The sequence below is a fragment of the Melanotaenia boesemani genome, chromosome 15, assembly GCF_017639745.1.
Source record: "Melanotaenia boesemani isolate fMelBoe1 chromosome 15, fMelBoe1.pri, whole genome shotgun sequence".
NCBI lineage: Eukaryota > Metazoa > Chordata > Actinopteri > Atheriniformes > Melanotaeniidae > Melanotaenia > Melanotaenia boesemani.
In genome coordinates this window covers 4251775-4274708 of record NC_055696.1, presented here as the reverse complement: position 1 = coordinate 4274708, position 22934 = coordinate 4251775, and the positions used below count along the sequence as shown (strand labels likewise).

The 22934-nt window shown below is 42.8% G+C and overlaps 1 protein-coding gene and 1 long non-coding RNA gene across 3 annotated transcripts in view; one reads left to right on the top strand and one right to left on the bottom strand.

The window, feature by feature from the left end:
* Window positions 1-22529, bottom strand: part of slc8a4a (solute carrier family 8 member 4a) — a 28165-nt gene extending 5636 nt beyond the window's left edge. Inside the window, exons 1-7 of the mRNA XM_042008520.1 lie at window positions 21720-22529; window positions 21365-21439; window positions 17960-19379; window positions 17279-17796; window positions 2252-2358; window positions 1548-1666; window positions 289-388 (exon numbers count right to left, since the gene is read on the bottom strand). Coding sequence (XP_041864454.1) covers window positions 289-388; window positions 1548-1666; window positions 2252-2358; window positions 17279-17796; window positions 17960-19303 — 2188 coding nt within the window. The 5' untranslated portion in view covers window positions 19304-19379; window positions 21365-21439; window positions 21720-22529. The remainder of the gene's footprint in view (window positions 1-288; window positions 389-1547; window positions 1667-2251; window positions 2359-17278; window positions 17797-17959; window positions 19380-21364; window positions 21440-21719) is intronic.
* LOC121654397 lies at window positions 7415-10214 on the top strand. Of its 2 annotated transcripts, XR_006012946.1 has the most exons (8): window positions 7415-7708; window positions 7796-7844; window positions 7934-7990; window positions 9106-9189; window positions 9473-9592; window positions 9778-9798; window positions 9913-10028; window positions 10125-10214. It is a non-coding gene; the product is annotated as an uncharacterized LOC121654397 (long non-coding RNA). The 2 variants fall into 2 exon arrangements; XR_006012947.1 differs by lacking the exons at window positions 9778-9798; window positions 10125-10214 and having other exon boundaries at window positions 9836-9926.
* Window positions 22530-22934: the final 405 nt, after the last annotated feature.

The window sequence follows — 22934 nt, the reverse complement described above, 5'->3', positions numbered from 1 at the left end:
TTAACTAACTATCAGGATTAAACAGGTGTCAGAATTAAGTCAGAATTGCCAAAATGTATTAAAATGGATTTTTAAGGTGCTCTTAAAGTTGTTAGATGATAGATTTGGCTCCTTCTATAATTCAGCTAAATATCAAACCGGAACATAAGGGATTTTAATGAAGAAGTATCTACAAAAACATTCTCAACAGACAGCTGGTTGACCAGATTTAAACAGCATGCTTAATCCTCAATTGGTCTGGTCTCAGGGGAATGAACAGATGAAACATTTCAGGATGCTGTGACTCACCTGCACTAACAGTGACAGCACTAACAAACTGCTCCCTCCAGCTGCTGCTCCCCACCACCAGAGCCAGGTTGGTCTTCTTGATCAGCTTGTCCACCGTGCTCTGCAGACAGCCACAAAGGCAAAGTAAGCATGACGGAGGCACATTTACAGGTATGGGATTTACTGCATCAGTATCATCTCAGCAGTGCATTACACAGGGGACACTAATGTGGTGACTTAAGGTACAATTAACAGCATCTCTCCTCCCATTGTGGTGCACAATGAATCATGAAAATGGAGGGGGCACAATCCCTACCATCCCTCAGGTGAAAGGCACTTTGCCAGCATAAAGCTGATTTACACTAGAGGAGGTATAAAGTGAGCACAGAGAGCTGGAACTGGAAGTCTCAGCTCAATATCATGTTGCAGCTTATGTTCTTAAATTGTCTTAAAGGGGCGCACCATCATTTTACACTGGGAGGTATCAGTTCAGCCTAGAAGACAATGGAAACATAAAACTGTGAAAGCTATTGAAAAATGTGATATATAGCTGTAATTTCAGTATAATACAGGATGATGTCATAATTATGATGAGGGTTAGGAGATTGCACAGCAAACAAAATGTTACAATCCTGGCATTTCTTTAGGGATAGCCTAAAGAAAAATACGCTTATGTTGACTTTAAAGGAAATATTAATACCAAGCTTAATTTATTTGTTCATTTAATAATTTATTTCTTTGTTTACGTTTGAGTCAGAATACATCAGCCTGTTATTCATTTTACATTAAAAATGTTATAATTGCTCCATTATGGTAAATGATGCAGTTTTCTTAACTTGGCTCACTATTAAATATGTATGTAATATTGAACAACTCTAGTGGCAGACGCATATGTTACAAGAGCATGATTTATAATTCATCACACATGCCTGGTTAAGTTAAATATTAATCTCTGGCTGTCAAACAGAAAATACTGTGACATAACTAAAACTGGAGTGAGATTTTCACTCTGCAGTCATCCTCTCCCAGTGTCTCTGAGCTGTTTGGGTTGTCAATGTACTCTAATAGTCTATAAATTATTTCAGAGATCTGGAAGTTGTGGCTCAGGAGTTAAAAGAACTTCACTGCATGCATTTAAAGACAGCAGGTAAATGCTGAACACTCAGCTCTGGTGTTTATCAGCTCGTATTGACATGTGGGAAACTTCAAAATGAGGATGTGCTGGATTAGTGTGACTAAGGTAAAGAAAAAAAGGAAAAAACCTCCCTATTTTAACTTACCTTGAATTCATAAGACTCCTCAATGACAACCTCCAGCTTAGTGTGCTCTCCGAGACTGGGGCAGCCCATCTTTGACACGTCCTCTGGTCCCACTGCAGTCTTATTATCATTAGAGTCTCCTGCACAGTGGAAAAGATGTAAAAGTCATCAGAATCGCCTACATGAGGCTATTTGTTGTGTAATAAAATAGAAAATTGAACTGCAAGGAAATCTAGTCTTCCATTTACGATGCAAACTGATGATCTGACTAATTTTCTTTTTGTCTGAATCTCAGCCAGTCATAACTGTAAAGCATCTCCCCGACAAGCCTCACTGGTGATACAGATAAAAAGTCAGTACGATGTAAAAAATAATAATAAAACAAAAAAATTACAAAATATTTCTAAACGATATAATTAACTGTGCAAATCAGCTTCCAAACATTTAATTACAGCCCTGCAATTATGTTTAGAAATATACAAATGATCAGTAACCTCTTCCACCCTTTTAAATCTAAACCTAACTTTAACTTGTTCTATTTAAATTATTTCTCCAGCTTAAAGCTTTCCCAAAAACTACAGCAAGAATTTGTGTTAATGGATAAAAACTGTAAGCCAAAGAATTTAAATAAAACATGAAGGAGGGTTGATGCAAACTTAAACATATTTTAAGCCATAAAACAACGAGGAGCAACACTGCAGCTGTGGCCCATGTCTTCAACTCACCGTGCCTCTGTCCCACCTCCAGCAGTATGGGCTCCTCCAGCACAATTGTGAAAGTTTTGTTTTTCTCGTACTCCTCGTCATCGATGATCTTCACATTCAGCAACTTCCTGAGGGCAGATGGGGTCAAGAAATAAGGAGTGGAAAGAGCCAAAGAAAGAGGCGTCAAATTAGCTCATCTAGGATAAAACAGGTGTTCATATGGGTAAAACCAGCTGTGAGTTTCTGTTAACTTAATTCTTTCAAAAATAGCACACAATCACAAGAGCACTTTTCAATGCTACCTCCATGCTTTTGAAGACTTTTAGATAAAACCAGAGTAGCCAAGGTAGCCTGCCTACACAATGAGTCACCAAACAGATGTGTTAGATAAGAGGATGGTTGCTCAGGAGATCTACAAATGTACAAATATCCTGTAAGGCTGAACAAAATGAAAGAATAAAGTATATATTTTCCCAGCACTCCACAAGAGGGCGGACTCCTTCTACTTGATTAAGTGTGTTAAAAGTGTAGTGAAACGGTCTCCAGTCCTCCCACACACATCAAATTAAAAACTGAATTATCATCTAGTTCTCAGTGGAAATTAAGAGTTGCCTATCTAAGAATCCATTGGGGTTAAAGCAAACTCTTCAGGCTCATTTAGAAATGCATTTTGTGCTTTAATGTTACAGAAGCATGTGAGGCTGCAGCATTAAACTGGGTCCACCATATTTTTTTTTCAGCTTGTTTCATTCTCCTACACTGTCACAGCCAATCTCTCTTACTCTCCCTCTCTCCCCTTCTCCCTCCATCTCCCTAATGATATGTGGGTGGCTGTCTATTTCTGTCTACACATATACACTCAGGATCTGACAACACGCAGGGAGAGCATTTGCTTGCAGAAGAGAAGAATTTTATTTTAAACACCAGTGATACGTCATTTGCTGTCTAATGTCAGGGAGAGTCATGCAGGTGGGAGCAAAGTGAATTGCGGTATAGCCTAGAGTCCTCGCAATGGGAACAGAAGAGTTTATGTACTTGGTGAGCTTACTTTGAAGCTTCCTGTTAGGGTCTTAAAATAAAATGTGAAGGTTCAGTTGCTATACAGTGTTTTCATGCAGCAGCATCACAGCCTACTTAGATGGAAAAAATAGCGCTGCTTGAAATCATGGAGGTATTTACATTTTTTCAGAATCTCCGTATAATGTACAAACACGAAATAAAAGGCTGTCAAAACACATGAGCTAAACAGTTTCATATAATGTATTAAGTTGATTAGTTGGTCAATTAAATCTCAGCTTATGACATCAGTCTGATGCTCATTTGCACTCATGCCAGACAAAACTGACTCTAGGTTAGAAAATAGATAGAAAAAGTTGAATGAATCCAGGTATTTCATGATTACATATTAAGTTCCAAACACTCATAGAATACTTGGTGAAATGAATAAAGTGGCACTTCTTAACTTTGGCGCGCCTCCACAAAGACTCAGCATATGTTTTGTATGCTGTCGCTTCTCTGAGCTCTTTGCAGCCAACAAAAGTCAGTCTGATGTTGACTCTTGTTTTATGTCAACTTCTGTTGCTTTCTCTCTTTCTTTTCATCGCTTCTTCCAATAATGTTGTATTGGTTCCATTACTGAATCAGCAATGGTGGGCGTTCAGAATGGCTAGTGTGCTGATATCCAGTTTAAGGCATTACTGTGTATCTTGCTGGTCATAAGCCATGACTTGCCAACACTCTAACATGCACCTCCCTAAAAACAGCTAAGTCACAAGAAAAGAGTAAAATAGTCTAGTATTTTTATTTATTTATTTATTTATAGGTTGGACTATGCAACTCCTTGTAAAGCTAACATTAATATAGATCTTATCTTTTATGTCAGGGGTGTCCAAGGTTGGCCTTTAAGGGCTGCTATCCTGGAGGTTTTAGATGCATCCTGCTGCAGCACACCAGAATCAAAAAATGGGTTAATATGCTTGAAAAGAACTTGACAACAAGCTGAGGAGAGCCATTTAATTTGAATAAGGTGTGTTGGAGCATGGAAAAAAAAAAACCTGCAGGTTTGCTACCCTTGAGGACCAGAGCTGGACATATTTCTTTAAAGTAAAGAAAACAATTGTCTTTGTTCAGATGAAATTATCACTTTAAGGATCAGTTATTATAATTACCATTACCCAGTCCTTTTTGTTATTTGTTAAATTCTATAAAGACTTACTGCAAATCACATTTCATTGGGTCTTGGTCGTCTCTTCCTGCCTGCCGCTTGCATTGCTGGGAGAATTTCTGAAAAGCCACAGCATATTTCTCAGCTGATACATCTGTCACAGACTGTATTGTCTGCACTCTGAGAATTGATCTGTTCCACACTGCAGCCTGGCTGACTTCTTTTGCAAGTCAAAATAAAGCTGCGCAGTGTCTCACGCTGTCTGAGAATCTGTTGGATGTTAGAAAATCAATTAACTGGGTTAAACTAAGAAAAGAAAGAATCATCTGGGACCTCTGGGGTGGTGTGGCTGTGTAGTTAAGACTGTCAAACTTCAGAGAGGACTATGCAAAGGTGATTTCTACAGCAGCTCCTAAGTTACTTCAGAGTCTCTGTCCTCATTCTGCATTGGTTTGTGAGGGATACTGTACTTTCCTCCTACAGTCCAAAGGCATATACAGTAAGTCATGAGGACAGGAAACTCCAAACTACCCACACGTCTTGCACTGAGTGATTTTTTTTGCCTGTCTGTTCACCCTATGAAATGCTCTTTGAATTTTACCCTCTGCATACTGGAGTCATACTGGAGACTCCTGCCTCCTGGCCAACAAAAATAATGCCAGTAAGTATTACAAGTGGATGGATGATATCATGTCAAAACCTCATGCCTTAACCTGGCACCACCATTCAGTTAAAGTACAGTAAATCAAACCAGTGTGCCTGCATTTAGCTACATTGCAGAAGTGTTTATAAGCTTGATGCTGAATCTCTACCAGCTCAGTGGCAGCAATGTGGAATGCTGTATGGACATACAAGCAACGTTATTGTGAGGAAATACGACCTCTGTTCACGCAGTAAACCCTCTTCCCTCTTCTGCTGGGCCTCCAAGAAGGTCTTCACCACGGTGACCAGGTCCGATGACACCCCTGATGGTCCAGAAAAAGCCGGAGACGTCCCCTCCTCTTCCTCCGAGGTCATCTCTGTGTCCCAGCCGGTTTCCTCGCCACCTGCTGCACCGGCGTCCTGGTCCAACTCCTCCTTTGCCTGTGAGCGTAATCCAGTCCGTCTGGGTGGGCGAGCTGACCTTTTTCCACGACTTGCCATCCCACTTCTGACACCACTTGTGGCGGGGTTCTTCGCCAACCAATAAAACAGGCAAGTCGCTTGTCAGTTTGTGGTGGATTTATTGTGCCCGTGGCTCCCAAACGGTGCTCAGCAGTGCAAGAAATGTCCAAAAACTCCAGTGCCAATTATATTTACATATTTACAAAAAGAAAAAATAAGAAAAATAACAAACATACAACTTTTGTCTCTCTCTAGACCAGCCAAAAATAATCCAACCTTTTGTCTCCGCTCAATCCTTCCAGTTGCCAGCAATGCAACTCAATGAATGACTCCATGACTCTTCTCAGGCTTCCCTTTAAATACTCTAAGCCCCGCCCCTTATGCTTAATAATCCTTAATTTCTACAAATAAATCACTTTAGTTAAGTTCTTATTATGTTTCCACATAAATAAAATAATTACAAAAATAACACAAATTCTACACATTCGTTTCGAAGATTCACATTAATCACAGTAGTAGAAACAGCAAAATAATAAATGGTTTTTAAAAATAAAAATGTTTGGCGCAAACCGGGGTGCTCACGTGGTCGTGACGTCACTTCCGGATGTCGGCCAGGTCGGCTACTTAACAGTGGGTTGGATATGGCCTCGGGTTTGACTAAAACCACAGCAGTGACAGGAAGAGGACGGTAAGTAACCAGCAAACGCCATATAATCAATCAGCCTTGCAAAATATTAAGTGTGCACCCTTAATAAGTCGCTACGTGAGGCAGACTGTATTCCTGTGTGGTTTACTGTTGTAATATGACTGTCGGACTTTGGCGGGAGTTTGTCCCCGGGGAACTGACTAGGCGAGTATGTGTGTGTGTGTGTGTGTGTGTGTGTCTGTGTGCGCGTTTATGGACTCAGTAGGGACAGCTGTCAGTGACGAGACGGCTTCGTCACATTATCCCTCTCTTCCCCAAGGTTGGCAATGTTCGGCAACCGTGACAGATAGTCCGCTACGACATTGGATTTTCCAGATCGATGGCGGATGTGGAACTTGAAAGGCTGCAGTGAGAGGTACCACCGTGTAAGCCGGCTATTATTGTCCTTCATTGAACTAATCCAGGTAAGAGCACGATGATCAGTCTCTAGATCAAATTCTCTGCCCACCAGGTAATAGCGCAGACTTTCTAATGCCCATTTTATTGCCAGTCCTTCTTTTTCAATGACAGAGTATCTGGTCTCACGGGGAAGTAGCTTCCTGCTCAGATACAGGATGGGTTGTTCAGCTCCTTCCTCACCCTGGGCCAGGACTGCTCCGATTCCCACGGCTGATGCATCCACTTGCACCAGGAACTTCTTGTTAAAGTCGGGGCTGCGCAGGACCGGAGATGAACACAGCTGTCCCTTAAGGGCTTTGAAGGCTTCCTCACATTCCTCATTCCAGGCCACAGGGTTCTTCTGGTCTTTGGTGGTAAGTGCTGTAAGTGGGGCAGCGATGGTTGCGAACTGCGGTACAAAACGGCGATACCAGCCAGCCAAACCCAGGAAGGAACGAACCTCCTTTTTGGTCCGTGGTTGCGGGCAGTTAAGGATGGCCTCCACTTTGTCCACCTGTGGCCGTACCTCTCCTCGTCCCAGCTGGTATCCCAAGTATTGAACCTCTTGTTTAGCCCACTCACACTTGGCAATATTTAAAGTCAGCCCGGCCTGCTGAATGGCTCCCAGGACTCTCCTCAGATGTTTGATGTGCTCTTCCCAGGTGTTGCTAAAGATGACCACATCATCCAAATAGGCAGCACTGAAGTCTTCATACCCCTGGAGGACCCTGTCCATCAGTCTCTGGAAGGTTGCGGGGGCTCCATGGAGGCCAAACGGCATGACTGTGAACTGAAAGAGGCCAGCAGGTGTGCGAAAAGCTGTATAGGGTCGGCAGGAGGGCTCCAAAGGTACTTGCCAGTATCCTTTGCACATATCCAGTGTGGTGATGTACGTGGCAGATCCAATTCTCTCCAGCAGGTCATCAATTCTCGGCATGGGATAGGCGTCAAACTCTGAAATGGCGTTCAGCTTTCGGAAATCGATGCAGGGCCGTAGTGAGCCATCCTTTTTGGTTAGGAGGACCATTGGGCTACACCACTCTGATTCTGATGGCTCGATCACCCCCATCTCCAGCATGGTTGTGATCTCCTCCTTCAGTTTCCCAACCAGCTGCTGAGGAACACGGTATGGACGTTGTCTGATGGGTTGGTTGTCCTTTAACCGGATGACATGTTGCGTGACTGAGGTTCTGCCTGGTGTTGCTCCAAACAGGGACGGTGCCTCCTGGAACACTTGTAGAAGGTCTGATGCTTGGTCTGGTGTGAGATGGGAAATCACTGGTGTTGCAGTCTGGGTTAAGGTGTCCCAACCTGGGTTTTCCTTCTCAAACTCTTCCTCTCTCACCACTAGGCCCACCGTCGCCACCTGATTCTGAGGTTCTTTCCATCTCTTTAGTAGGTTGACATGGTAAGTCTGTTTCGGCTTCTTCTTCTCAGGATGATGCACTTCATATGTCACAGGGCCCATTTTCCGGGTAATGGTGTACGGTCCTTGCCACTTTGACAACAGTTTACTGTTGGAGGAAGGAAGGAGTAGGAGCACCTTCTGACCTGGTTTGAAGTCCCGCTGTCGTGCCTGCTGGTCGTACCATCTCTTTTGTGTCCGTTGTGCCTCTTGTAAATTACTTTCTGCTTCTTCTTTGTATTTGGCCAAACGTTCTCTCATCTCCAGGATGAACTGCACCACACCTCTCTCTTCTGTGTTGCTAGCAGGACCTTCCCAGCTTTTGCGGAGTAGATCCAGGGGTCCCTGGACGTCCCAGCCGTACAGGAGTTCAAACGGGGCAAAACCGGTGGATGCTTGAGGAACCTCACGATAGGCAAAGAGGAGGAAAGGTAACCAGCGATGCCAGTCCTTACCCGTGTCAGCCACAAATTTCTGCAGCATTCGCTTCAAAGTCTGGTTGAATCTCTCGACCAGTCCATCAGTCTGCGGATGGTAGGGTGTGGTTTTAATAGCATGGATGCCTAGCTGTTTGTGGAATTGCTGCATCAGTCTGGAGCAGAAATTGGTACCCTGGTCTGTCAGTATCTCATCAGGGATCCCCATTCTGGAAAACAGTTCAACCAAAGCATGGACAATGGCTGAAGAAGTGATGGTGCGCAGGGGAAAGGCTTCAGGGTACCGGGTAGCGTAGTCGCAGATGACCAGGATGTATTGATGTCCCTGGCTGCTCTTTACCAGTGGTCCAACAATGTCCATGGCAATCCTTCGAAATGGTGTGGAGATAACTGGAAGTGGTTGAAGGCAAGCGCGATCTGACCTGCGAGGAGTACATGTTTTCTGACAGGTTGGGCATGTCATGCAGTATGACTGAATGTCTGTGTACATACCAGGCCAATAAAACCGTGAGCTAACGCGTATGTAAGTTTTATGTCGTCCAAGGTGCCCAGCCCATGGAACAGTATGAGCTAAATGCATTACCAAGGGTCTGCAGCTAATTGGGATTACAAGGCGTTTGTGGTTGTCACTGCTTATATATAATATACCATTTTCAACAATAAAGAAATCATTCCCCACAGGATTAACATTCCCAACATCCATCACCTTGGCAAACAGGGGCTCCAATGTGCTATCTTGCTTCTGTAATTCCACAATATTTTCAGGTATCTCCCATATTTTGTCTGTGTTTAAACCTTGTACATTGTGTTCAGTTATACCAAGCTGTTTTTCAAAACGACATTGCCGTCTAGACTTTTTAGGCCCTTTTATGCCCCCCTCACACAGACTACCATCCAAGTCTGGGAGAGGCATGACCCCAGCCTTTGCCTGGGCTCTAGTAATAACCGGACAAGAAACACACTCCTGGTCATTAGCTTTAGCAGTATTATTGGTGTTAGCATCAACATTATCAGTCCCAGCAATTTCATCAGTCTCCCCTTTCTGTAGCAAACACATCAACACTGGCAAGTCCCTCCCCAAAAGAAGGTCCACAGGCAGATTATCTACCACCCCAACAGTCAGAAAATAAGGCTGCTCATCGATTAACACAGTTATTTCAGTCTGAGGGTAAGCATGATTATCTCCATGAACACACACAATGTCTGTGGTATTACTGTAGTCCATCCTACCAACTGGAACAAGACGTCTGTTGATGAGTGATGTAAAGCTACCACTGTCAATTAGTGCTGTTACAGATTCACCATTCACTGTCACAGTTTTATATGCGCTCTTCCTCATTTTGTCATTTTCAGTTGGTTCCAGCTCATTTCTGGGTACATAACATGCACCAGTGACTTTTGTTTTTTTCAGTGGACAAACTGAAGCTTTGTGTCCAGGCTGCTGACAATAATAGCAAATCAGTGTCTTACCGGTTGCTGGTTGTTCAGTCCCTGTGCTGGTGATACCTGGAGGATGTCGTACTGTTGCTCCCCGTTGTGTCCAGACCTGCGATATCGGAAGGGCTGGAGGCCGTACGTTGGTGGTGGGTCGAGCCAAGGTGGTGGTACGTGTAGATGGTCCTCCTCTGCGTGCATTGAGGTACTGTAGAGCCAGTTTTGCTGCTGTCAATCCATCTGCTGGTTCATGCTCCTTCACCCAGGTTCTCACCTCTGGCGACAGGACGCGAAGAAGTTGCTCCAGGATGATGGCCTCCCCGATCTGCTCTTTGGTCCGTTGCTCCGGCTGAATCCAACGGCGGTAGAGTCCTTTTAAGCGGTGATATGTCTCAGTGGGCGTTTCTCCATGTGGCACAGATGCACAGCGAAACTCTTGTCTGTATGTCTCTGGTGATATGTCAAACTTGCTCAATAAAGCTTCTTTCAGGTCTCTGTATGAGTGCGCTCTATCCTCATCCATGGAGGTATAAGCCTCCAGAGCTTTTCCTGAGAGAAGGGGAACCAGTCTGCATGCCCATTCAGTCTCTGGCCATTTCCAGGTTTTAGCCATTCTTTCAAAGCGTAACAAGTAGTTTTCAATATCCTCTCCCACCTGATATGGAGGAATCTTTGGTTGTGTGTGGTATATAGAGTCTGGTCTCTGCTGGTCTGATCCAGTTACTGCTTCCTCTGCATCACTCGGTGGCGTGAAAGAGCCAATATCACGCCGGCGAGGGGCAGGTGTAGGCAGTCTTGGGCTACTAGCAGTTGCTGTGATGGGGGTTGATGTCGCGGATCCAGGAGCTGGAGCTTGAGGTCGCGGAGGGGCAGTAGGTCGGAGGGACACCCTGAGGTCCCGCAGTTCACGCAGTAAACCCTCTTCCCTCTTCTGCTGGGCCTCCAAGAAGGTCTTCACCACGGTGACCAGGTCCGATGACACCCCTGATGGTCCAGAAAAAGCCGGAGACGTCCCCTCCTCTTCCTCCGAGGTCATCTCTGTGTCCCAGCCGGTTTCCTCGCCACCTGCTGCACCGGCGTCCTGGTCCAACTCCTCCTTTGCCTGTGAGCGTAATCCAGTCCGTCTGGGTGGGCGAGCTGACCTTTTTCCACGACTTGCCATCCCACTTCTGACACCACTTGTGGCGGGGTTCTTCGCCAACCAATAAAACAGGCAAGTCGCTTGTCAGTTTGTGGTGGATTTATTGTGCCCGTGGCTCCCAAACGGTGCTCAGCAGTGCAAGAAATGTCCAAAAACTCCAGTGCCAATTATATTTACATATTTACAAAAAGAAAAAATAAGAAAAATAACAAACATACAACTTTTGTCTCTCTCTAGACCAGCCAAAAATAATCCAACCTTTTGTCTCCGCTCAATCCTTCCAGTTGCCAGCAATGCAACTCAATGAATGACTCCATGACTCTTCTCAGGCTTCCCTTTAAATACTCTAAGCCCCGCCCCTTATGCTTAATAATCCTTAATTTCTACAAATAAATCACTTTAGTTAAGTTCTTATTATGTTTCCACATAAATAAAATAATTACAAAAATAACACAAATTCTACACATTCGTTTCGAAGATTCACATTAATCACAGTAGTAGAAACAGCAAAATAATAAATGGTTTTTAAAAATAAAAATGTTTGGCGCAAACCGGGGTGCTCACGTGGTCGTGACGTCACTTCCGGATGTCGGCCAGGTCGGCTACTTAACAGTGGGTTGGATATGGCCTCGGGTTTGACCAAAGCCACAGCAGTGACAGGAAGAGGACGGTAAGTAACCAGCAAACGCCATATAATCAATCAGCCTTGCAAAATATTAAGTGTGCACCCTTAATAAGTCGCTACGTGAGGCAGACTGTATTCCTGTGTGGTTTACTGTTGTAATATGACTGTCGGACTTTGGCGGGAGTTTGTCCCCGGGGAACTGACTAGGCGAGTATGTGTGTGTGTGTGTGTGTGTGTGTGTGTGTCTGTGTGCGCGTTTATGGACTCAGTAGGGACAGCTGTCAGTGACGAGAATTGCTTAACAAGTTTTTGCCTCTGCTGGTGATCAGTGACCCCCTCCCCCCCAAACCTCCGAAATGTGTGCCAAATCAAACAAAGAAAGGCTCTGTAGTGACGTCTGAACTACAAGTGACAGCTACTTAAATTCATTGCTATCTATTTGCTGCTATGAGGCTGTGTACAGTGGTATATGCTAAGGGTGGCAGGAACATTGCTTGTGGCCACAATTCTAATATGCTGATGTGAAGAACATATTCGCTCGTTTCAGTGTCTCAGCCTTAAATGTGCTCATTAGCTGTGAACACAAAGTACAGCTGGCTGTAGGGTACAGCACAATCTCGAAGAGACATATGAGACAATCTAGACTTCTTCAACAACAAAATTATGTGGAGGCCATAGGCAGAAATATCAGAAGGGAGTGTGTGTGTGTGTGTGTATGGGGGTGGGGGGCAGGGGGGTCCATTAACATGATCCACACCCCTCCCTCTCACACTTCAGCCGTGAGTGTTGCTTTACCATTTTTGTCTCCAGGTTACTAACTCAATTAACAAAATCTGTCTGAAATTCTTATTGGAAATGAGGCTTAAATAATCGGGTGGGCTGATTGACATGTAAACTGGCACCAACACATCACCAAGTGCTTACAAAACTTTGGAAAGAAGCATTACAATTGATGCATGCAAACAACTAGTGTACAGATCACCTGTACATGCACATGTGTGTTAGTACATACATGCACATGTATGTTGGTACAAATTACTTTTCCAGCCTTTTGTTGCCTCTGTTTTAACTTTTCAGAGATGTGTTGCTGCCATGAAATTCAAAATAGATTTTTCCATTAAACAGTTAAATGTCTCAGTTTCAACATCTGATATGTTCTTTTTGGTCTATTGGTAATATAATATATGTTACAAAGATGTGCAAATCATTGCATTTTTGTTTTTATTTACATCTTACAGCACATCTCAACTTATTTGGATTTAGGGTTGTAAAAGAAAAAGAACAAACAAAAAAATAATTACTGTTTATTTATCCTATTGCAAGCTTAGTTTGATGAGGAGACAAGGATTTTATGACCCAAAACCTCATCTTTTGTATTTATGGCTCCCTGACAAGGTTTCTTTATTCATTTATGCCATAAATTTATGTTTTTTCACACTCCATTAGATGGCCACCATTCTGTTATTTTGGTAATTATGTATCAAAGTAAGGCCTAAGCCATTAAAAAGAAATAATCAAAACCAAATAATGGATAATTTCTGGGTAAGTTCAAAGCCTTTTAGACTTTTATGGTGGAACAGAAACAGAAATATTACCTCTCTTACCTCTAAATGTTGAATATTTGTGCCCATTAGAATAAAAAAAAACTCAGGAAACAGTTTTTGTCCATGCAGAAATTTTAGTCTCTGGACACAAATCACTGAATAAGTTTTTGTGCCAGTTAAATGTATTTTTTATCACTCTGTGTTGTCATCACCATGGTAACCAAGAAGGCTGGTCTGACAGAGAGACATGACGTGAAGATCCATTTTTTAAACACCCTTAATCCTTGGTGTTGAAGTAAAAAAAAAAAGAAGAAAAAAAAATCAAAGAGTTTGCATTGCTAAAAAGGATTGCTAAAAGAAAATAGCTAAAAATTTCATTTTTAGGGCAAAGTCAGAGTGAAGCAAATGGGAAACACCAGAAAAATAAAAGCCACTCCCCTATCAGTTGATGATAACCTCCATCCATCCATCCATTATCTTGACCGCTTATTCCATTTCGGGTCGCGGGTGAGCTGGAGCCTATCCCAGCATTTTAACAGGTGAGAGGCAGGGTACACCCTGGACAGGTCACCAGTCTGTCGCAGGGCCTGATGATAACCTAATTTCCAATAAACCGAAAGGAGTCATCAAGCTGAATATTGGCTGGTAATGTTAGGTCGAAATAACTGTGCATCACTAATAACCACATAAAACCCCACTCATTACAAATGATTAAAATAAAGCCAATGGAGACATGAAGAGAATGAGAGGCTTCGGCAAGTGTGAAGGCTTGATATAGATGACTAATATAGAATACATCGCACATATTTCTGTGAAACCAGGCTTGATGGAAATGAGTTCTGACCTGATGCTGAAATGAGATAAAAAATGAGGCTGTCAACACAGTGATTGCAGTTCATTTTGAAGGGGGTGTGAACTGATGCACCAAATTCCATATTAATTTATTTACGAGTAAATCCCAACTATTAATGTCAATCTCATGTTGGTCATAGGTGAAAGGTCGAGATATCAAGCCTTCAGGATAAATCCTCAGCGCAGCATTGGCAAACATATTTTTCAGTTTAATCCGATGTTGTTGAGATATTTCAGACACAAAAAGAAATTCCTTCAGGTGATGCTAGAAAAACAGGAATGTTTGCAGCCAAAGAGATATGTGAATGCAAATAAAGCACTAAGGCTACCCTTTAAGACGTGTTTCTTGTGTGGAGTAATTCTATCAAGCATTAAAACAAGGCTGCTGTGAGCACAAACAATATGAATGGATGCCTCACATTAGTACAACTAAAATGAAGCAAAACTTTCTTTCTCCCTTGATGAGTCTAGAAGAAACTTATGATTTCTGAGATGCAAGTGCCAGTGTTAACAAAAACTCTAAATGTGTTAGTCAGTTCTGACTCTGCTGCTCCCTTTAATCCACGTTCTCCAGGAAGTTTGGGATTTTATTGATCCTGACTACATTAGGCGTGAGAAATTTACAATATTAGGGTATAGATTTTCCTTTTCGGAGATGATCCCCTCACATCGCTTTCATCTTAGCTTATGCAATCGCCCCCATTATCCACTTCAGCTTCAACTACAATATTGTCACACATTTTGAGATGCTAACAAAAACAGATACAAGCTCATGCTTCGCACAACCATTAAAAGGTCTGTGCAGATCTTCGTCTAATCCATAAACACGAAATGTAAAGTGGTTCTCTGTGTCAGCCTGTTTATTTTGGCAAAGCTGTTTGTGTCTGTACATCATGATCTATTTACTGCAGAGCCAAATTTAGATGGTAAATTGGTATTCAACTGCATGCAGAGATTTTAAACCATCCTCTTGGCTCCATATCAAAAACCTTCCGTTTTGGCTTCGCCCTCAGCTGCTCCTCCTTGTGCTTAAACATTGGCAAGGGAAAAGCCAGATATACACAGACAAAAAGACACACAGAGCCTGAGACACTGTAACTAACACATATAGAGGTGCCTGGAGGCCTGCTACCAAGTGTCAGCTCTTTGTCCCAATCGTCCAGGGAATCACTATGGCAAGAAAAATCATCTCTCTTTGAAAGATGAACTTTGGAAGCCTGCTGAGCAACAAGGAACACAAATGCATTTACCACAGAGTGTGTCATCTGCTTCTCAAAATAACACAATCAGATACAAAGCTCATATGCTTTAAAATAACAGCCCAAAGACACCTACAGTGCTGCAGTAATGGGGTTTCACCTGCATGTTTTAACAGGACTCACTGGACAATTCACATTAGACAACCTCATAAAAAATTCAATCTCAGTTGTGCATCCCAATAAAGATGGGTTCTTGAAAAATGGCAAGTTTTAAAATGATGACTTCAACATTAACAACTGTTAAACATGCTAAGGTGCCACATAGAAGTCTAGGATGTTCATAAAAATAGAATTAGAAAATTAAAATTTTCTTCAACTTTAAAGATATGCACACACCTAGGACTAGATCTGGCAATTCAATTCAAGATCTAAGTTGAGCCATTTCTACCCATGATCAAAGCAGTCCTGCCTTCCCCTTCAAGTCATTGCTTGCTATTTAATCCATGAAGCACAGAAGAAGCTGAGCGCAGCTTTGGCACTTTCCCTTACATCTGCATCTTGCTTTCCTCTCATGACTCTCTGATGGCAAACTGTCCTGCCCTGCTGGATGCTGTTCCCTGTGCTCCTTCCTTCACTGCTGCATAACAAATACTGAAAGAACTATGATTTCTACATAAAGTGCGCAGATGCTTGTGTCACTAAGGGCTTGCTACAGTCTGATGAGCAGGATTTTGGCTCAGTCTCTCCGTCTCCATTTGAATGCAGAAATGAATTTGCTTGCTTCTCATCTCATATTTTTATACACAACTGACTCATTATCTGCAGCCTCTGTAGCAGCCTGCACTGTGCAGAGAACTTCTGGGACTCTTTTAACCCCTCCTCAATCTCTTTAATTGCTTTGGATGCAAAGGAAGCTCTTTTTAATTCCCATTTGGAGTGACATTTTGTTTGATGTAGGTTTAAAGTGGATTCAGCACAAGTACCCCCTTAATAATACACACAGATTGTGTGAACAGCAAGCAAATAAAGAGGTAAGTGTCCATGATCAAACTGCTCAACACACAGCTCGATGTATTCATATCTCAACTCTACCATGAGACAAAATAGACAAATATGGAGATCTGCATCCTCTTTGACACCATGTATTCACCTGCCTTCCCTCCCACACAGCCGACCCACGCATCACACCTACACATGGCCCCTGAAATTCTCCTCGCGCAGACAGATTCATCTGACACATTTTATTCTTTTGTTTTGTCCTTTGGTTTGCAGAAAATCATTCTGTAAAGAGCTTGACACATTTGAATGTTTTTTTTGTTTTAAGTGGAGAAAAAAAAAAACACAGCTGTGGGCATTTGTTAGGGTTTTTCGCCTTTCCCATCACAAAGCTAACACTACACATGTGCCCATCATTCAGCCAACCCTGCTACACAACCTGGAAAACATCACACTTTCAGCGCTCTCTCTGAGCGTTCTACCTTCAGATCATCTGCCTTTCTCTTGGTGCATCCATGAATACTTTTGTTAAACTAATCTCACAGGCTGTATTTCATGCACCTGTTTCAGAAGCTGCTCAACCCTCATTCTTTCCTTGATGCTGTGTAAGTCACTTGTGTGATTATCTTTTCTGCTACTCAGTTGCTCATATCAGCTTCTATTGTTTTCTGCAGGGGAGTCTACTGTGCAGAATACAATAAAGAATATAACCTCAGCACAAATGTTAAAGAGCTGCATTTTAGATTTGGTATTCATTTACAGAGTGCTGTTTCTTGTGTCTTCTTCATTTTTTCTTCTACATCAGCAACAATGTGTCATTATCTGCTCCACAATTATATCCTCTATTCCTCCCACGTCATCCCCTGAAAGATCTAAACTTTTCAGAGCGAACATATCTGTGACTTATAAAAAAATAGCCCTTTCATCCATTACCAGAATAGATCATTTACAGTAATCTAGCAGGACTGTTTAATATAACCAGTGTGTGGGCTTTGATGTTTAATCAAGTGATGAGAAACAACACCATTAGAAAAAAAAAAAAGAGAGAGAAAGTGGCACTTACATGGTCTCATCATTCTGAAACTCCAGCTTGCCGGATACTTCTTCATAGTCCTCCCCTGCTTTAGCTGTACCCTCAACGGTGTGGTAAGGTATGGCAACCTTCCCCCTCGCCCCGGACGTCCGGTGAACCTTCACCTGCATGTTTCCGATGCTCTCACTGACCTTAGTGGACTTGCTCTCAAATGTGAAAATGCCAGCATGGTCATCGTCATAGATGGTAACCGTGGCGATGTGAGCGCCACCCAGGGCTGCCTTTGGAGGAACGTGGGAGGAGATGCCCACTGTGCTGTTGCTGGAGGTGATAGAGTTTGGCTCTAGGACGGAGACTTCTGCTCGGTGCACGATACGTGGGTTACTGAGGCGCACATAGAAGTGCTCGTCCTCTTCAAAAATGTCATCGTCAATAACTCCAACGGTGAACTCTTTTGTCGTCTCACCAGGTTTGAAGACCAAAGTGCCCTCAGCAAACTCGTAGTCTGAGCCTGCATTAGCAGTCCCATCCTCCGTCCGGTAGTCCACCTATGCGGTACAGAGAAAGAAACTTTATTAAATATTTAGTGAATGGATTTATGAGAAAATGCTGACCTTTTTTATATTTTATGCAACAAGCATTAATACTGTCGTTGATTTTGAATCCACTGTGAGCATTAACAATGTTTATATAATGTTTTTTTCTGCTCACCTTAACAGTGCAGCCGCTTTCTCCACCATGGCGGCTCACTGATAGCTTTAGAGAGCCACAGTTCTCAAAGCACTGGTAGTGAGAGGGGTCAAACTGCATATAGATGGTGTTGGGATCCTCCTCTTGCCCACTGGCCTCATGGCAGCTCACCACCTTCCTAGCCTGATCAGCAGCATGCTTTTTCAGAATGTTCCCTGCTCCAATCATCATGCGTGTGGCTTGAATGCGATAGAAGGCTCGACTCTTCTGTTGCTGGACCAGCACTTGGTAGTTGGCCATCTCAATCAGTTGCTCCATGTCTTTCTCTGGATGCCTTTGTTTTAATTCTTTCAAGGTGCGTGCCATCTCTCGACGTGCTTCTTCCTCTTGATCTTGCTCAGCACTCATCCCCCCACCTTCCTCCACCCCCTCCAGCATCCCATCGAGAGCTTCTTTGGGGTGAGTGTGGGAGTTCGTACCCTGCCCATCCATCTCTAGGTCCATTTTAGTGAACATGGCATCTCCCTCTGACTCAATGATAATGCCACGGGTCTTGTCAGCACGGTAACGCTTGTGGACATACTTGTAGAAGAGCAGGCGCCGGTCCGCTATCCAGGCTTGCAGCACACAGAGAGGGAAGAAGAGGAAGGTGAGGACTGCCTCCCAAACCTCCACCTCTCCGGGGGAGAACACAGACAGGATGAGGTAGAGCCAGATGTAAGCGAACACACTCCAAGCAGCGGTGACAAAAAATACCCGCAGGTGCTTTATCTTGCGAGTTTCATTTTCAGGCACCACGTAGACACAGATAGCAATGATGATGAACATGTTGAATGCTGCGCTGCCTACAATGGTGCTGGGCCCCAGAGATCCAGCCTCAAAATTATGGCCAATGACTTCAATGACAGAGAGGAGGATCTCTGGCGCCGATGAGCCCAATGCCATCAAGGTCAGGTTGGATACCGTCTCATTCCAGATGCGCACAGTAGTCGTTGTCGTTTCCCCATTGGGCTTTTTTATGGTGATTTCCTTTTCCTGAGAGGTAATTACCTCGATTGAAGACATGAAACGGTCAGCGATGATGGACATGCCCAGGAACATGTATATGAGAGCTGCAAAGTAAACAATGGCACGTGCCACCTTGTCACCCACTGCAGGGTTCTGGGGGTTCCACATGGGCAGGACTACACCCTCTGAGCAGTTATCCTCACTGGAGCAGTTACCAGGGGTGCTGCTGGTATCTTCATGGCCAGCGCTGCCATGGGAGAAATGAGCGACTCCCGGGAGAAGAAGCAGCAAAAGAGAGATGAACATGCATGGGGTGACAGAGGGAGTGAGGTTCAAGATATGCTTGTGCAAAATCATGGTAGTGATGATGATGTTTGGAGTCTTCTAATGCCAGAGATCAAACCACGTCACATTTGAAGGGTCGTTCTAACTTCTGAAAGACAGAAGAAAAAAGATTTGGAGACATGGACGAAATAGCAAATTTATCACATCAACTGATCATTATTACTGAGAAGAAAAAAAAACTTACAGGGGAAGGTTTAACATCACAAAAGCACTCACAGTCATGCTCTTTTGTATGCAAATTATGTGGGATCCAACAGCTTGGTCAGTCCGAGTTTGGGGAGCCAGAAATATTGGCACCTACTTATGGTTGAGTCATTGGTATTGAACAATCTGGTCCGACTCCCACACACATAATGTGGTCATTGTGTGCTAAGCAGCAGTAAAAATGTTACCCTCTGCACCTGTAGTATCGAGGGAAAACTGACTCAGTCCACCGCATACTGTCAAGTTAGATCAGATTCCAAAAATAATCTTCGCTGGCAATAGAAATAACAGAAAAGGGCAGTTTTCAGGCCTCTTTAAAAGAATATTGACAGAAAACATTGTTATTATTACTCATGAAAATGCCAGTATGTGTCTCCAGTGTAGTGTGAAAAATGCACTTTAATGCTAAAATGAAGTAAATTGCTCTGTTTTTGCAGTTTATGTAAGCAATACAAGGGGACAACTTAAAAGAAGTCCTCAGTGCTTTTCTTGGCAGTGACATTTTAACAGCTTTAAGTGAACAATTCAGGCTACAGCATTAATACTATCCAAAATATTAACATCTGCAGCTGTAAGAACATTGAGCAAGATGGAGGAGAAATGTCAAGTAATGTAATCTGGTGCCACCTAATTAAAATTTTGAGACAAAGTTCATCTTAAAAATAATTTCCTACTTACAGCCAGGGAGATCTGACAATGGGTGGGGAGTGTAAAGCAAATGCAGTAATTAAGTTTTCATTGTTTTTCTTGTTTTCTTGTTAGTCACAAAAAAGAAAAACCGATTGCATTTGTGCAACAACAAGAGACCTGAGCAACAGCACGACACCTGTCTGCTTAGCACAGTGAAACGGTGAGATCAGCACCACGGACAGCGACAAGCAAATCCAACCCCAAAAAACATAAAATGATCGTTAATGCTCAGGAGAATTAGACATTTCCCAACACTGTTGTGGGAAAAATGTATGGATTTCTTATGCTATCAACTGCACATGAATACAATACAATAGAGCTGATTTCATTTGGCACACAACCCTGCACAAATGTGTGAGTGGGTGATGTTTCTATGGCAAAGGCAGGCTCTCCAACTGAAGAAGGAATGAAACATTTCTTTTGACTACACTATATATAGGGAAAAAGTAAGAGTGCCTCTCCGTCTCCACTGCTGATATTCTACAGTGCTCAGTCACAAGCATTCCTCACTAAAAATCATCAAGTAGCAACAGATACCTGCTATTTAAAGTGCTTCTGGTTTCCCTGGGGAGTGAATGATTTTTTTAATTTACACAAACTTGTTTTCATTTAGTTTATTCTAAGGAATAATACCACTGACCATTACAAAACTACAGCTGTCTGTGTCTGACATTTATATGTAAATTAAAACCCCAGTTTAACATGTATTGTTCATCCACTTCTGACAAACCCAACAAGGTGCCACTTTTTTCTTTCATAATTTAGTTAATTTTTGATTAAAAGAAATATCCCAAACTGGGACAAAAGTAAAATAAAAAAGCATCTGACCTAAATAAAATTCTGTTTATTTAATCTTCTGATATGTTCCTGCGAGTTAAGCAAATGTCTAAGTTTAACATTTGTTGATATTGAATCATACTTTCGATGCCAGCTGCTGTTTTAAGTGTATACATAAGAATGTGAGCAGGACTGTGTGTTTGTTTAAACAGCAACAGTCCAAGTTTGTGTTGAAATATCATCTCTGCTAGTGAGGAGAGCCTGTGAGCTTGGTCATATGAACGTTATGGAATAACGAGGAAAAACAAGTTGCTCATACATTAATGATTCTTTTATACATATAAAGTTGTTGCTCCTTTGCTCTCTCTCTATATATATATAGTTAGAAACTGTATTACTCACCTGGTGCAGCTGCCAGTGAGTCAGCCTAGTGTGGAAGTTGTGGCCTCAGGAGATGTACTTAACGCTCATATAAATCTGTAGAAAGACAGTTATCTGTAATTAATAAATCGCACGGGAAGTTTTATCACTACCATGAAAACCAGCCAGACAGCAGTCCATATTACCGAGTTTTGAAAAGCTCATGGATAAGCGAAGCAACGAAATAAAAATAATTCACAATTTCAAATGTTACAAAGGAGGTTATAAAAGAAGTCGATTACAGATGCAAACAAAAGCCGATTATCCCATCATAGATGCGCAAGGGGATAAATAGACTGGTCCATTTGGTGCGCACAGCAGTCCCACAGATACTCACACAAAGCCCAGAACCTCAGCTGGATCCTGGTCACCGCGTGGCTTCCCTGCACCAGCTCAAAAGAAGAAGACACCCAGTGTGCCATTCACACAGCGGGTTGGTGTAATGGTCTTGGCTTGTTGCGCTGGTCTTGGATTTGACGCGTAGCTTTCCACTGTGCTTCTCAATTTCTTTGGACAGGTATCCTACCTCAGCAAACTTAGCTCAGTCTGATTAGTTCCTCCCTTTGAATTTTCTCCGTAGCATCACCGCGACACCTTCCGCCAAGCTAAGTGATCTTTCAAACCCACAATGTGTTTCCAGCTTTCTCCTCTCCAGACTACGTGCGATTGTTGATGCGTAAAATAATAAATTAAATGACTGTCTGTATCTTCTTTCGCCCCGCTTGAATCAGTCAGAATTTCTTCCAACCCGTAAATGAAAACAAAAACGCTTTCAGATGTTTTTCTTTTGTTTCCGAAAAATGAACAGTGAAAGGATACCCTGCTCTTCTGTCTGAGCTGGATAACGCAAAGAAGGAACAAGGACTGCACATGAGAGTAGGCGTGAATGAATGGTGAAGAATTGAGAGGACGCAAACCACACACAGTACACAGATCAGGACAAGATGGACATGAAGCAGAGGGATGGTGGCAGACAAGAAAACAGGAGTGTGGTGCTGTGCAAATGGAAGTCTTGTCTTACTCTTTGCGGTGTGGGCAGCATTGGCACAAGAAACGATGAGCGAGAAGGAAAAGCAGTAACACTGCAGAAACAGGGGAGGAGACGTTCAGAAGCAGCGCTACACGCACGGCTGATCCTCCTGACTGCGCATCAGGAGTCCAGGATGAATGAACATTTCACCCCGAAATCCTCACAGTTTGAATATTGATGCTACTCAGACAGCCCGCTGCAAAAGATAGAGGGGATGTTCGTTTTTGAACCCCCAGATGTTGGTGGCTGTAGGTCTGCTGTGGGTGATGTTGAATTCTGGAGGGTTATACATAGCTCAGAGAAAACCCAAAGTCTGAATCCCCTCTTTAAATAGCCAAATCTTTAATATGCTGCAAACACATGCTCTCCACATACTAAAGCATGCAAACTAAAAGGGCAAAGGGTCTTTACTCATTACAACACACCTGCAAACAGGTTTAAGCTGGAAAACTGACAACTTTACATTTAGCTTTATCTCTTCTTTGATTAAGTAGTGAGCAATTTCAGTAAGGTAAAAAGTCT